This window comes from Azolla caroliniana, unplaced genomic scaffold (assembly GCF_043228905.1).
Source record: "Azolla caroliniana isolate FFs.n. ecotype wild unplaced genomic scaffold, voAzoCaro1.0.p SCAF_2, whole genome shotgun sequence".
Taxonomy (NCBI): domain Eukaryota; kingdom Viridiplantae; phylum Streptophyta; class Polypodiopsida; order Salviniales; family Salviniaceae; genus Azolla; species Azolla caroliniana.
In genome coordinates this window covers 6,595,122-6,608,685 of record NW_028230437.1, presented here as the reverse complement: position 1 = coordinate 6,608,685, position 13,564 = coordinate 6,595,122, and the positions used below count along the sequence as shown (strand labels likewise).

General features: G+C 36.1%; 1 protein-coding gene across 1 annotated transcript; it reads right to left on the bottom strand.

Moving 5' to 3' along the window:
• Nucleotides 1-2,482: 2,482 nt before the first annotated feature.
• On the bottom strand, nt 2,483-12,429 carry LOC147867237 (phospholipid:diacylglycerol acyltransferase 1-like). The gene is made up of 7 exons (XM_087315032.1): nt 11,758-12,429; nt 10,153-10,499; nt 7,663-7,885; nt 6,565-6,848; nt 4,602-4,932; nt 3,940-4,208; nt 2,483-3,088 (listed from the first exon to the last, which is right to left on the bottom strand). Exons 1-7 carry the CDS (start codon nt 12,262-12,264, stop codon nt 2,596-2,598), a joined length of 2,454 nt encoding a protein of 817 aa, XP_087171158.1. The 5' UTR covers nt 12,265-12,429; the 3' UTR covers nt 2,483-2,595.
• Between the last annotated feature and the right edge of the window lie 1,135 nt (nt 12,430-13,564).

The following is a 13,564-nucleotide window of genomic DNA, read 5'->3' as shown; positions in this document are numbered from 1 at the left end:
TCTTATATGGCACTTTAGCTTCTACGTATTGTTATGAGGATGTCCCACTAGGCTTATTAAAACACCCACTACAATATCCCCGTGTCCCTTGTGTTTGTTTTGTAATGATCCCCTCCCATTTTAATTAGGTCTTACTTTTTGCCTAATAATAGTAATTAGGTTTCCGAGTAAAGAAGACCAATTAAATATGTAGTTCTACTAGTTGTTGCCTCTATGGTTAGCGCTCGATAAGAAGTCATGATTTCTACCCAAATCGAATCAACGTGTGTGGAATGACCACATAGAGTGAGTGTAAAAAAACACAAACAAATACATACATTATATATTGATAGGCAAATACCATTCACTCATTATATTCACTAGGGGCATCCTTGTAATTTTAGGAAATCTGATGGGATTCTGGTCTTCTTAGACATGGGCGATGATGGACTCTCACTCCCCTCCTGCCTATACATACATACTGACATGGTGTCTACAGACATAATAATTCTGTATTTATTTTATTTGCTTCTCTCCTTCACGGGAAGCTCTTTCATGGGTCTTCTTCATCTTCATCCTCTCTCCATTCTTCTCTTTCTCTGAAGAAAAAAGGCCTAGCTTTAGCTTTGTGGATTCCTCAGAAAACCTACAAGACACCATAATCAGACGACTCTCTCCTTGGATTTTCTGCACGAACCCAAGACATAGCTTTAGCTAATTGTCTTCACAGACTCATACAAGAGGTTAGCTTAATTTAGGGTGATAATCAGTAGTATCCTTGACATGGATGGAGTACATTGGTCATTTCTTAATCACCACTAAAAAATAAGTCTCAAAAGATGTGAAGAACCTTTTTAAGTTTTGTTATAGTCTATAGATATTAAAAAGAACATGGACATTGCCACAACCCTAGAAAATCATATTATATCATATCAATATGTATGTATAATGTGTGTGTATCAAAGCGCAATGAAATTAATGTACATGTCTATAAAGTAGATATTTATTAAAATAGCTAATTAAGTTATTCACCCCATTTAATATACCTTGGTCCTTTAACTCATCCTCAAAAGTTGTCATAAAAAATTAAAACATTGGGGAAACACGCATCAATAGTACTCTTAATCATTTTCTATTCAAAATAGATTTTCTCCTATTTTCTTACACAAGTTCTATGACGATAAAACAATAACCAACGACCACTCAATTCTTTTTGTTTAGTTTTTTCCATAAACAATCCCATGCAACAAGATTCTATAGTCTTTTCTATAATCATCTTGCACATACATATCTATATATCTATATATCTATATATCTATATATATACATATATATATTTTATTTATGTTGATGAGATTGTTGAAATTCTTCATGTTGTTATACGTCAACTTCTTCGATCACCCTTCCATCTAGTAAATTGGCTCATGCTTTAAGCGAAAAAGTGTTTGTGTGCTTTTGAGAAACCTTCTACGTCCACCTCGTGTAATGCAACTTCTTAAACATTGTACGAAACCTTGCAAAGCTATTAAAATCCTTACAAATACATAATAGTGCAAATAATGTAATGTTGCAAAACACAAACGCAAAGATAAATAAAAAGCAACTATTTACTATATGAAATCTCTAAACAGTTACCAACATTCCTCAAGACATAAGAGTAATGAAAAGATCATAATGATGCAAGGAGCTGGTTTGTGGTTCACAAAAGCATCTAGAGTGAACACTTGCTTGTAGTCTTGAAATCCATCACTAACGAATGTCCCCTTTCATGAACAATTAACTAGGATCAAATCTCAATCTATTGTGATTCGTAAGTGCCATGGGTAAATATTTATCAACCTAATTGGATGATGGCAATACTAAGCATTTATTCTATGACATGCCCTCATTTCATGTTTCATTATTCCTGATCATTTACAAGCAATATGGTAAAAAATCTTAACAAATGGAATGGATAAATAACATTGACATTTTGGGTTTTTATTTGTAATCAATGTTTTATTACAAAATAGAACCAAAACCTTTTGAACCCCAAGCCTACAAATGGTTTTGGTTCTATTTGTTTACCAATCCAATATATAGCCACCCTTATGCACGAATCCTTACCTATGGCACCGCCTTACCTATGGCACCGATGCAGAACATACTTTGAACTAGTTATTTACAGGGTTACACGTATCCCTGAATCATAATGCTGTACTGTACGAGCCTCAAACGAAGAAGACATTGTTCACTAGAACATGCACACATATTTCTATGTATCTAACAATTATTACTTTATAATCCATACATTGGAAATTCAACACCATCCCTACCCTAGAAGCTGTAAATATGGTGATTGTCAGGTTACATTGGAAGATCCAGCCATCATAAAAATTCTAATGAATACTATACCGTTGTGAGAGCATGTAAATTACAAATTGAGTTCCCATACCATCATAATAAAAATACATACATGAGAGAGAGAGAGAGAGAGACAGAAAGAGAGAGAGGAGGGTCCAGAACAACATGATCTCCTTAACAAATTCCACTATTTCAGTGGATAGACCTCTTTACATTTGATATTTTCAACCATCATAAAAATAATCACATTCAACAAAAATGATGAGCAAAAAATTATAATTTGAGGGGGACTCTCTCAGCCCACTTCAATATATCAGAGTAGATCTCATCACCACCAATGTCTTCTCCAGAGGCTCCCGCAGCAACTCTCATCACGTCCTCGATCAGCGCAAAATTTCCCATGATATCTACATGTGACCCACTCTGGGTACCTCTACCTTCAAGCAAGTTCGAAGGTGGAGCATGGTTATACTCCCTAATAAAGGTAGACGAACCTGAAGGATTGAATCGAGTTTTTCCACGCCATCCTTTCGCACACATAAGGCCAGCACTTAACACAGGAACTGTCTCGTCACCATCTACAAAGAGAGTGCCCCCTCGCATACAACCTAGGTGATCATCATTATCACCATTTGCCATTGTGTCAATCCGGAATGGTATATAGCATGTCTCAGCAAGAGGTGAGAGCTTATATACGTATGATCGCTCTGTCAAGATGCCCACACCATACATACAATATATCTCCATGTCTGGGGCATTTGGCAACCTACAAAGTTTTCATGCATCCACAATACATTTCATTTCAAAACAAGAAATAACATGCTAAAGCATGAGATGCAAGAATTAAAAACAACACACTATGTGCTAAAGCACAAGGTGAAAAGATCCTTTCTTGCATCTCCATCAGAAAAATTACCATATATGCATACAAACAAGGGCATTACATGTAATGTATGAGCATTACCTTTCCACTAAGTACACTGTAAACTTCAACATCGCAATTGATACAAGCAAAAGAAACCAAATAATCAACTCACACTGGCAAGGCCAAATTAATATGCTTACATGTGGTAACCGTGCAAGGGTGTAAGAACAGGAAGTTAACCCAAGTACGCCAATGTGCTTCCATATTGATGTATGAGCATTACCATTCAGCTGAGTACGTTGTAAACTTCAACATGGCAATTTATACAAGTAAAAATTGAAACCGAATAATCAACTCACAGAGGCAAGGGCAAGTAATATGCTTATGTGTGGTAACCGTGCAAGGGGTGTAAGAACAGTAAGTTAGCCCAAGTGCACCAATGCAAAATATAATTGCCCTATGAGGCACATAAAATGTATAAAGTGATAGTGCGGTGGCAAAGCTTATGCTTTATACCCTTCAGATTTGTTGATAAAACCAAAACATAAAATAATCCCAAGTTTTCAACAATTTACCAGGTCTGTAGCACCAAATTTACCACTGTAGAGGGGTATCTGGTAATATTTTGAGAAGTTAAGGGGTATTTTGGTAATATTTTGAAAAGTTAAGGGTTATTCTGGTAAATATCCGAAATGTTAGGGGTGTGGGTGTTTTAACCAAATAATAAAAAATGTCTGAATTTGAGAATTTACCGAGTTTCTAGAGGATTCGACCAATATTTGAAGTGTTGGTATTTCGGATCATCGAGGTCATCAGCAAGTCCATGGGAAAATTGAGCATCGCCTCTCTGCATCATTTTAGGGGCCACATATCTCAGAAGGTCGGGGATAGTTTCTGCAGTATATACTTCATGTTCTGCAACAACATGAATATCTTCCAAGCTCATCTCATGATACTCTGTCCATGCATCCCCACATGAACGATTCGTGCTAACCTTTATTGGCACACCATTTCTCACATACTGCAATGACATGAATATTAAGTGTTAACTTGGCCCCACCCTCATCAACATTTCTATCAACGAAAGCTGTAGTGTCTTGCACTAGTTTCAATAATTAATATGGAAAGGAAAAAACCCATAAACACCCTTGGATTTTTCTTTAATTCCTCAAATGCCACTTCAAGTTATTTTCCCGAATGATCCTGAGAAAAAGGAGATGAACCAGGCATATATTGCTCAAGTTGCACAATACGCTTGATATTGGAGGAGATATATACTGCCAATTTACTCTGTTGTCTCTCACAGGGGGTTGGACGAGGACTCCTTTGGAAATAATGAAACTTAAGGGCATTTGGGGAACAAAGAAAAACTCAGGTATTTCAGAGTTTTTTGTTCAAAAAATGGACTCCAAACCTTGAAAGGCTCCCTTTCCACTTCCAGCATATCTGATGGCCTTTCAGAGACAATTTTTCCGAATGAGATCATTCTCCCATAGTGAGTTTTAGTTTTGTTCGGATTATGCAATCTGATAGATTTCTTCTCAGTGAAACCATTGTTGTTTCCATTCTTTTTAGGTAAGCACTGGAAACCATCTTCGGGAGACCAATCAACGCCTCCCCATATCACTTCCCCACCTTTAGGAATCATAGACATAGTTGAATCCCAAGTTCGAGACACTCGCATAATATGTTGGAGTGTTTGTACAGCAAATAACTCTGAATCCAGCACCCCTGGAGCTACAGCCCTGTGTGAGGAAGAAAAATTTATGACCTCTATGTAGACTACATCTTATGCGCATATCCAACCATTCTAGTCTTTTGAGAAAAAATCCTACAGACAAAAAGAATCATTTTTGCAAGCTAGACTCAAAAAAAGAAGGATCAGATGGAAAATGAACTATAGCATCGTTACACTCAATGTGTGAGATGATCACCATGGCACAAAGTTAAATATCATATTAATTTAGACTTCCTACATCTAATGCTATGCAAATAAAGACTGTACGGGCTAGAAACAGGAGTTTGATCTCATTTGGCACCTAACAAAGAGGGAAAATTGATGGCCTGTATCTACCAGCATAACTCACAAACACCACAAACCAAATCGAATCACAAGAATTTGATTCCATCCCTATTGCAGCTTCAACATTCAACATACCTAAACTGCAGCTTGAAGTAAAAATAATTCTACACATTCAGCAATCATTGCCTGAATTTTTCAGAAAATGAGTCCCTAACAAAACTTTGACTACTTGAAAAATTAGGAAATGACATCATTAGTTGATTGCCAAAATTGCTTTAAATTCTAAATTTGCTAGACTTGGTATCTTTCTGAATTTAGGAATTTGAAGACTACGTTCCTCATGATGTAAGAGTACAAAGTCATAGCAAAGCATAGATCTTTCAACATAACAGGGATCTAAGATTCTAGAGATCCTTAGAAATTCTTATTTATAGAACAATCACTTGAAGAACTAATTCTCCATAGCATAGGAGTTTTATGTGAAGATTTCACATTCGTATGGAGATAAGACTTCACTGCTGTTGAATCTTGGGAGAAAAGCACGCAAACTTGTAATCAAGTAAGATCTCTATATTTCACAACAACAGAGATGTCTTCTATATGTTCGATGGAAAGCCAAGTTGGCAACATATATCATAGAACTATAGTGTGTATTATTGATAAAAGAATTAGCTCGTAAAGTATAAATGGAACTAATGGGGTGATTAATATAAACAGATGCTCGGTCCGAAGATTACATAGACAATGTGGCATGCTTGATGTGAACCACATTATATTCTAGCATATGATGCTCATTTGTCTAATTTCTAAACAACATAGGTACTTGATAGCCTAGTTTTAGTTTTTGCTTTGAAGAATATTCAACCAAATAATTTGAAGAATTTAAACACAGAAATGGATTATGTGCAATACTAATAAAAAGAGACAGGATAGAACATCAATTTAGAGTCGATTGGTCTTTGTACTCACAATAAACTAGTTCCTAGATGATTGTAAAGTGCATCTTGCCCAGGGATATTTTTACCTTTACATTACCTAAGGCAACAGTATTGTTTCTACCCTTGCATTGTAGATATTGATTGTGAAAAAAATTCAGACAATATAGGATATCATTTATCACATAACTACAGTCCAGATGATCAGAAGTGCTTTTGGTTCAAGGATAAATTTTAGCAGTGGTTTCAAAAGGAGGAATATCCTTTCAACTACAACTTAAAAATTTTGAGAGTTTCCAATGAAAAAAATTGGAATTACATCGTTAACCATGCAATGTGATTGGACAATGTAATTCTAAATAGTTTTTTCCAACTGTTTCATGTTTGAGAAGAACGTATATGTGTAGGTAGATAAGTACCTTGCCACTGCTATGTCTTTAGCTTCCGCAGAAAAGAGCCCAGATACAGCTTTTGGAACACCAAGCAAAGGTCCACCTATGTTCATAACAGATTTTATGTGTTTGGCGCACCAATCAGAGCCACCACCACCACCCATTGGTGCTGGAGCTTCTACCCACTTCATGAAATGCATGAAATAAAGTGCCCCCATTGAATGTGGTACTGCAACTACCTTCTTTCCTCCATTTGTTTCCACAAGTAGCTCAATGGTACTCTTAAGTCTGCTTAAAGTTTTGTCACGGTACTGTTTCGAGACCACACAAAAAAAGGACGAAACAAATGAATACTATCACACGTTGAGTTTTGGGAAAATTATCAAAATGTTACTCTCCTTTTCCATAATTCCCAAAATGCCATTCAAGTTTAATGAACTCCTAGAATGGCATTATAATTTCTGGAAGGCCTTTTGAATAATGTGTAGATTTAAATCCTGATTACTAGTAATTTGGGATGATTATAACAGCTTAACACAAGATTGAGTTCTAATTACCGACTATTGAGAGAAAAAAATGGACACTAACTGTCAATTCCCAAACTATTTGATTAGCACAAATAAACATCGTTAGTTTTTAATACGCAGCTAGACTCTTAATTTTGCAGGAGTTAAGAGATTCAAAATTTCAAATGTTAGACAGTTGAAAAAGTAAAAAAGAAGAATAATTAAGAATTGTTTTAATTTACACATGCAGTAATCTCAAATCAATAGTTTGTAGTCATTTGTAAATTTCAGGAACTTAAGAGGCAAAATTTGGAATTTCGTAAGCTTGAATGATCCTTGACAATAATGGCAAACTAGAGTGGCAATTTGAAAAAGTTCAAAGCCTCAAATGTCCTTGGCCAACTCCCTCTCAAGCAACTATATGTGCTACTTGAGCAATTATAATGTAACTGCATCCCTAATTAAGAAGGGATTCTTCAAGGACATTTGAAGAAAAAATGAAAACTTAGGGGCATTCAGGAAGTAATGAAAAATCTTGAGTATTTTGGCATTTTTCCCATTTGAAATTTTTTCCTTAAAACTGATTTATATTCAAATTTCATATGGAAATATAAAATACCTCAGTATTTTGGAAGGAAAGACGCCAGTCATAAGCTGCCATGTGCAAATTTTTTTCTTCATAACCAATCTTTGCCAAATTCTGGATGAGAACAGCCCAGACAAAATAGCCAGCTGCAAAGTAATCAGCTGCAACTAGACCAGAGACTGGTCTTACTCTTACACGTGGTGGATCCAATCCAGTTACATTATCCAATATTATATGGTCGATCCAGCAAAAAGGCCTGATATAAGGAAAAAACACAACCAAAAGAATCAAGCTTTCAACAAATAGCCAGCAGCAAAGTAATTAGCTGCAACTGGACCAGAGACTGGTCTTACTCTTACATCTCATGGATCCAATCGAGTTACATTATCCAGTATCATATCTTTGGCCCAGAAATTATTAGATGACATTGAATGGAATTTTATCACTTTTCTTGGAAACAGATTCAAGATATCATTATAAAGGTAATTATTTATCTCATGTCTATTTATTGTCTAGCAGTTCCCATTATTAACTGTTTTCTTCACTCATTGAATGTATAGCAAAAGTAACTTATCCATAGAGAATTGCTTTCATTCTCTACAACAAATATCCTCTCTGTGTAATGAGAAACATATATTTTGGCTTCACAAAGGAGTACATGAGTTTTAGAGACCAATCTCACATCCAGGATGCAAACCTTTCCTAGTATATATCATCAAGTGGCCATGGGCCCAATTTTGGCTCAAACTGAACCGAACTCTTAAGTCATGATTTAACAATTTATCGGTTCAAAAATAATTAAATGGTTTGGTTTGGTTTGGATTATTAATAAACGGTTCGGTTTTAGTTTGGTTTGGTTCTATAACTCGGGTTTATCGGTTTATAGGTTTAAGTGGTTCGGTCTAAAGGTTATTTGGTTTTTTGTTAACTTTTTTTTCGCTTAATGGTTTAATTAATGTTTTTTTATTGATTTAATTCATTTAACTTAAAAGTTTATTTAATTTAATGGTTTAATTAATGCTTATTTATATATTCAATTAATTTAACTTAAATGCTCATATAATTTAATGTATTTTTGTTTATTAAGTTTTTTAATTGTTTTGACTTAAATGGTTAGGTTTAAATTTTTTATTAAATGGTTCGGTTTGGTTTTAACTTTTCCCTAAACGATTGTGGTTTAAACAGTTTGATTTACCTTTTCTTAAATGGTTTGGTTAAAATGGCTTAAGAGTTCATAAACAGTTTGGTATGGTTTCTGTTTATATAAATGGCTCGGTTCAGTTTGAAGGCAAAGAAACCGAACTGAACCAAAAACGAACCGGGCCCATTGCTGGTATTATTCTCCTTTGAACGCATGCATATGTGAGATATAAAAGGACATACAGTAGAAAAACCCATGGTAACATTACCAGATTAATATATTTTTCTATATGATGTCTATCCATATGTACGATATGACACAATTGGATCTATAGATTAAGACCTTATAAACTAATAGGCGGTGATTAAATACATTGCACAAATTTTCTCAAGAGCTTTTCCTCCTGATAGTGAGAAAGTGTTCAGATGTATAGGAAAGCCTTTGTGAAATTCAAAATGTCTTAGCATGCCTTTGCAATTTCTTATTTTGCTACAGTAATGGAGCAATCACAAAAATGTTGGGAAACCAGCAACAAGTGATTCTTGAACCATTTCTCGATATAATGAGCATATCCACCATCTTGATAGTTCCAACGTTTGACTAGTAAGTTCAACCAAATCAACATGCCAGATACAACAGCTTTTTGACAAAGACATCCATCCTCTACAATTATTCATGCATAGTATTATAATTTCATCATTCATACACCTCCTAGGATTAAGGATTCTTAAGCAACTTCCTTATTTTGAGTCATCACACAATACAATAACAAGGATTGGATTCCTATATTGTGCTTATTGTCGACAATCTTTACAACATAAAATAAACAAGGAAAGCTTATATTGGAGCAGCAAACTACTTCATCTAAAGTTCACATTCTGATATATCTAGTCAGCCATATATATCTCTGCATCTCCCTCTACAGACTCATCTCTAGTTTGGATGTATTCAAGCAACCATACAGTTTGGTAATTCACTTCATGGTTTGATTTACAAGATATCATATGATTGATTTCCTATCATTTAAAGCCCACATAATGAGTTTAGCACTTGAAAACACCTAAACATATCCATATCATCTAGAGATTGGGTAGCATACTGTAGATACATAAGTTATTGTAAGCTATCTACAGCCAAAGATTTTGGCTTGTGGAGCATCCAAAGTTCATTTGACATATTGCAGACTGTATAGCTTTCGTAAATATACTTATCATAGATTGAAAAATGTAATGCATAGTATTATAGAGTTTCTTACCTACTGTAAGTATTCTTATAATCCAAAGATCACTTGATGTTTGTTATGAAATACCTTTGATAACAATCCCTATCATAGAGCTAAAGATCACTTAAGGTAATGTCAAATATAGAGTAGAGTAGCTTACCTCTTGTAAATATCTCCAAACGTCCCTCCCCAGAGTCGTTTTCTGAACAGCTCATCAGCACAAGGTTGACCTTCCCAGAGCTCAAGGCCACCAGTTACTATGCCAGGTACAAATACAACAGGATGCAGGGCCCTTAAGCCTTCAATTTTTAGCTTTACTCCGGGAGGATGAGGAAGCGGTCCGGTTATGGCCTCTGAGAGAGAAGGCAGAGACTTATAAAGAACCAGAAGAATCCACCAAACACAGCAGATGTAACCAATGAGCCAGCAACACGTGTCTATACATCCCCATCCATTGCAACCACGAGATCGTTTTGATGGCTTCTTGCTCGACTTGATCGAATGAGACTACAGAACAAAAGAAGAAGAAGAATACAGTAAGGAAGAATGTGTTTTTCTTAATTATAATTATAATAGTTGGAGAAGGAAAAGAGGATGATGAAGAATGTACCTTTCCATCAGTATAATTGTGCAGAAGAAGATGATGATAAAATCATTATAATGGTCATGAAGAAGAAGAAAAACCAATAAAAGTGAACAAAGAATGTATTTTTACATCATTATGATTCGGCTCCCATTCTCATTATGTCTTGGTCTGATTGATCTGACCTTGCAGTGGAACTGGCCTCTTGGGCAAATTCATTGCTTTTGGAACTGCTTCTAGCTTGGAAAATAATTTCTTCTCTAGTGATTTCCATCTTAGAGCCCAGGCATGAGATCCTTGGTGACCCCAGACACTGGACAACCATGGAAACCTCAGACGTCAGAGAGATTCATGGTCATTCTAGTTCCCAAAAAGTTTTCTAAGACATGTGCTACCCCTCTCCCTCTCGACCCAGTTCACCAGTTTGAGGATAGAATTTCCCAGTGACATCATCCCAAGCTCAGGTCAGACTCTGATCCGACCTCATTCAAATTAGTAACTTCATCGCCAACGCAGGTGTTAAGACAGACAGACTCTGGCAATGAAAGATGGCAACACACAGGTCAGGATCGGGGAGGGTAACTCTAGTCAGTACCAGGAGGTGCCACGTTGGAGAGATTGATAGGGCCCATCCGCTCTCGAGAGAGAGATTGAGCAAAGGTCATGCAGCTACAGAAAATCCATCTAGAACTGCCCGATATGGTCTATGGGTTTTTTCTACTTCAATCCTACCAATATCTCTAGATCGTTTTGGATATTCTTTTTCATTTCTTTTTCAGTCTCTCCGGTTCTTATTCCATGTGGAAATGAATTACTTCGACTCCCTCCTTGTATCTCTTAAATTTGCACCTCATGGAGGATATGACCCTTTATCTTTGTTCATTAATGGAAACAAATTTATTTCTAAGGATGAAATTAGAGTAAAGAAAAGCTGTAACTTTCCATCATTATGATTACAAAATGGTTGCAGAAGAAGAAGATGATGAGGAATAATGCACCTTTTCATCATTATCGTTTTTGCAGAACAAGAAGAGAGAGAATATACATGTATGCATCATTAAACAATATAATGGATGATGATGATGATGGTGGTGGTGGTGGTGATGGTGACATCTTCCCATCACTATAATTGCCTAGCAGAAGAAGAAGAAGAAGAAGAAGAAAGGAAGAGGAAGAACTTACCTTTTCTTCGTCACAGTAAGTGTTGGAGATGGAGGTAGAATTAGGAGGAGGTTTTTGTTCAGATGGTTCGAGAATAGTTGAAGAAGAAGAAGAAGAAGACAGAGTTTCTGGTGAAGAAAAACTCTTCTTCTTCTTCTTCTTCTTCGAAGTCTCCCTGTTATCGTCGTTCTCAGAGGGGATTTTTGAACACGTTTTCTGGTCTGGCTCGAGAGCAGTAGTAGGAGAGGGAGCTTCTGAATGAGGTTTCTGGTCTGATTCGAGATTATCGTACGAAGAGGAGGAAAATTGATTCATTTCGGATGAGCTCGGTTTACTCTTTTCCTTCTTCTTCTTCTTCTTCTTTTTCTTCTTCATCTTCGTTTGATCATCTCCTTCAGATGGCGATGGAGCTATATTGTGACTATCCTCCATATAATTAGCTCCCTGTATACTTTCTAGTGATTCCGATCCTTGAATATGCTGAGCGTCTGCATTCTGCTTCCGGTGACGAAGATTAATAAAGCTCATGGTAAGATTTTTCCTGCACAGAAGTAGATAAAAGGAAAGAACAAAGGATATGAAGAGGAGGAGGAGGAGCAGAAAGATTACGAGAGAAGAAGAATCAACAACGGAAGAAGAAGAAGAATCAATGGGAGAAGATGAACATGAATTAATCAATCAATCAATCAATCAATCAATGGAAGAAGAAGAAACAATGGAAAGAGAAGAAGAAGAAGAAGAAGAAGGATCAAAGGAAGAGAGAAGAAGGACCAATGGAAAATGAAGAAGAATCAATGGAAAATGAAGAAGAATCAAAGGAAGAGAGAAGAAGAAGAAGAAGAAGCAGAATCAAAGCAGGAGAAGGAGAAGGAATAAGAGAAGTGGGGGAGGGTGTGTGTTCATATTGCAGAGAGAGAGAGAGAGAGAGAGAGAGAGAGAGAGAGAGAGAGAGAGGATTGCATGCATCCATATGTATGTATGTATCTATGTATCATTGTATGTATGTATCTATGTATCATGTATCTATGTATCTATGTATCATTGTATGTATGTATGTATGTATGTATGTATGTATGTATGTATGTATGTATGTATGTATGTATGTATCTATCTATCTATCTATCTATCTATCTATCTATCTATCTATGTATCATGTATGTATGTATGTATGTATCTATCTATCTATCTATGTATCATGTATGTATGTATGTATCTATTTATCTATGTATCTATGTATCTATGTATGTATCTATGTATGTATGTATGTATGTATGTATGTATGTATGGATGGATGGATGGATGGATGTATGTATGTATGTGCATGGGCATGGGCCAACCAAATCCAAATGGAATGAGAAAAATGTGAAGCCAGAATGAAAGAAAAATGCAACAGAAGAATATTTCCACATACATACATATATATGGATACATACATACTAAAACCTTTGTGGGAGAGGAGGGTTTGTGGTTCTTTTAACATCATCATCTTCTTATCTCGCGGGATGATAGTCCATCCTCGAGCAAGAATCGTGGTGTGCTCCTCCTGGCTTTCGAGCTCTCTGTTTGTTTGCCCGAACCACCGGAAACTTGGCGCATGCTTGAAGTTTTTTTGGTAGGGCTTGTTTTGTTTTGTTTTTGTTTTTGTTTTTTTTTGGGGGGGGGGGGTTGTGTCACCCTCCTATCTATTTGCCAATTGCACAAGCTGAAGACACAATTGGCCATCGATCCTATCCAATATCACCTTTCTTTCTCGCTCTGCCATTGCGACCTTCCTGCTCTTGTGGGAAAAGAAAACAGCATCACCTTTCCCTACTCCATAACACCTATC

Bases quoted from the DNA above. Each gene is read 5' to 3' on its own strand.
- LOC147867237 (XM_087315032.1), bottom strand. From the start codon at position 12,264: ATGAGCTTTATTAATCTTCGTCACCGGAAGCAGAATGCAGACGCTCAG. The intron at 10,500-11,757 runs GTAAGTTCTTCC...TTTGTTCTGTAG, and splicing joins CTTACTGTGACGAAGAAAAG to TCTCATTCGATCAAGTCGAG. The intron at 6,849-7,662 runs GTATTTTATATT...GTCTCGAAACAG, and splicing joins TTTCCTTCCAAAATACTGAG to TACCGTGACAAAACTTTAAG.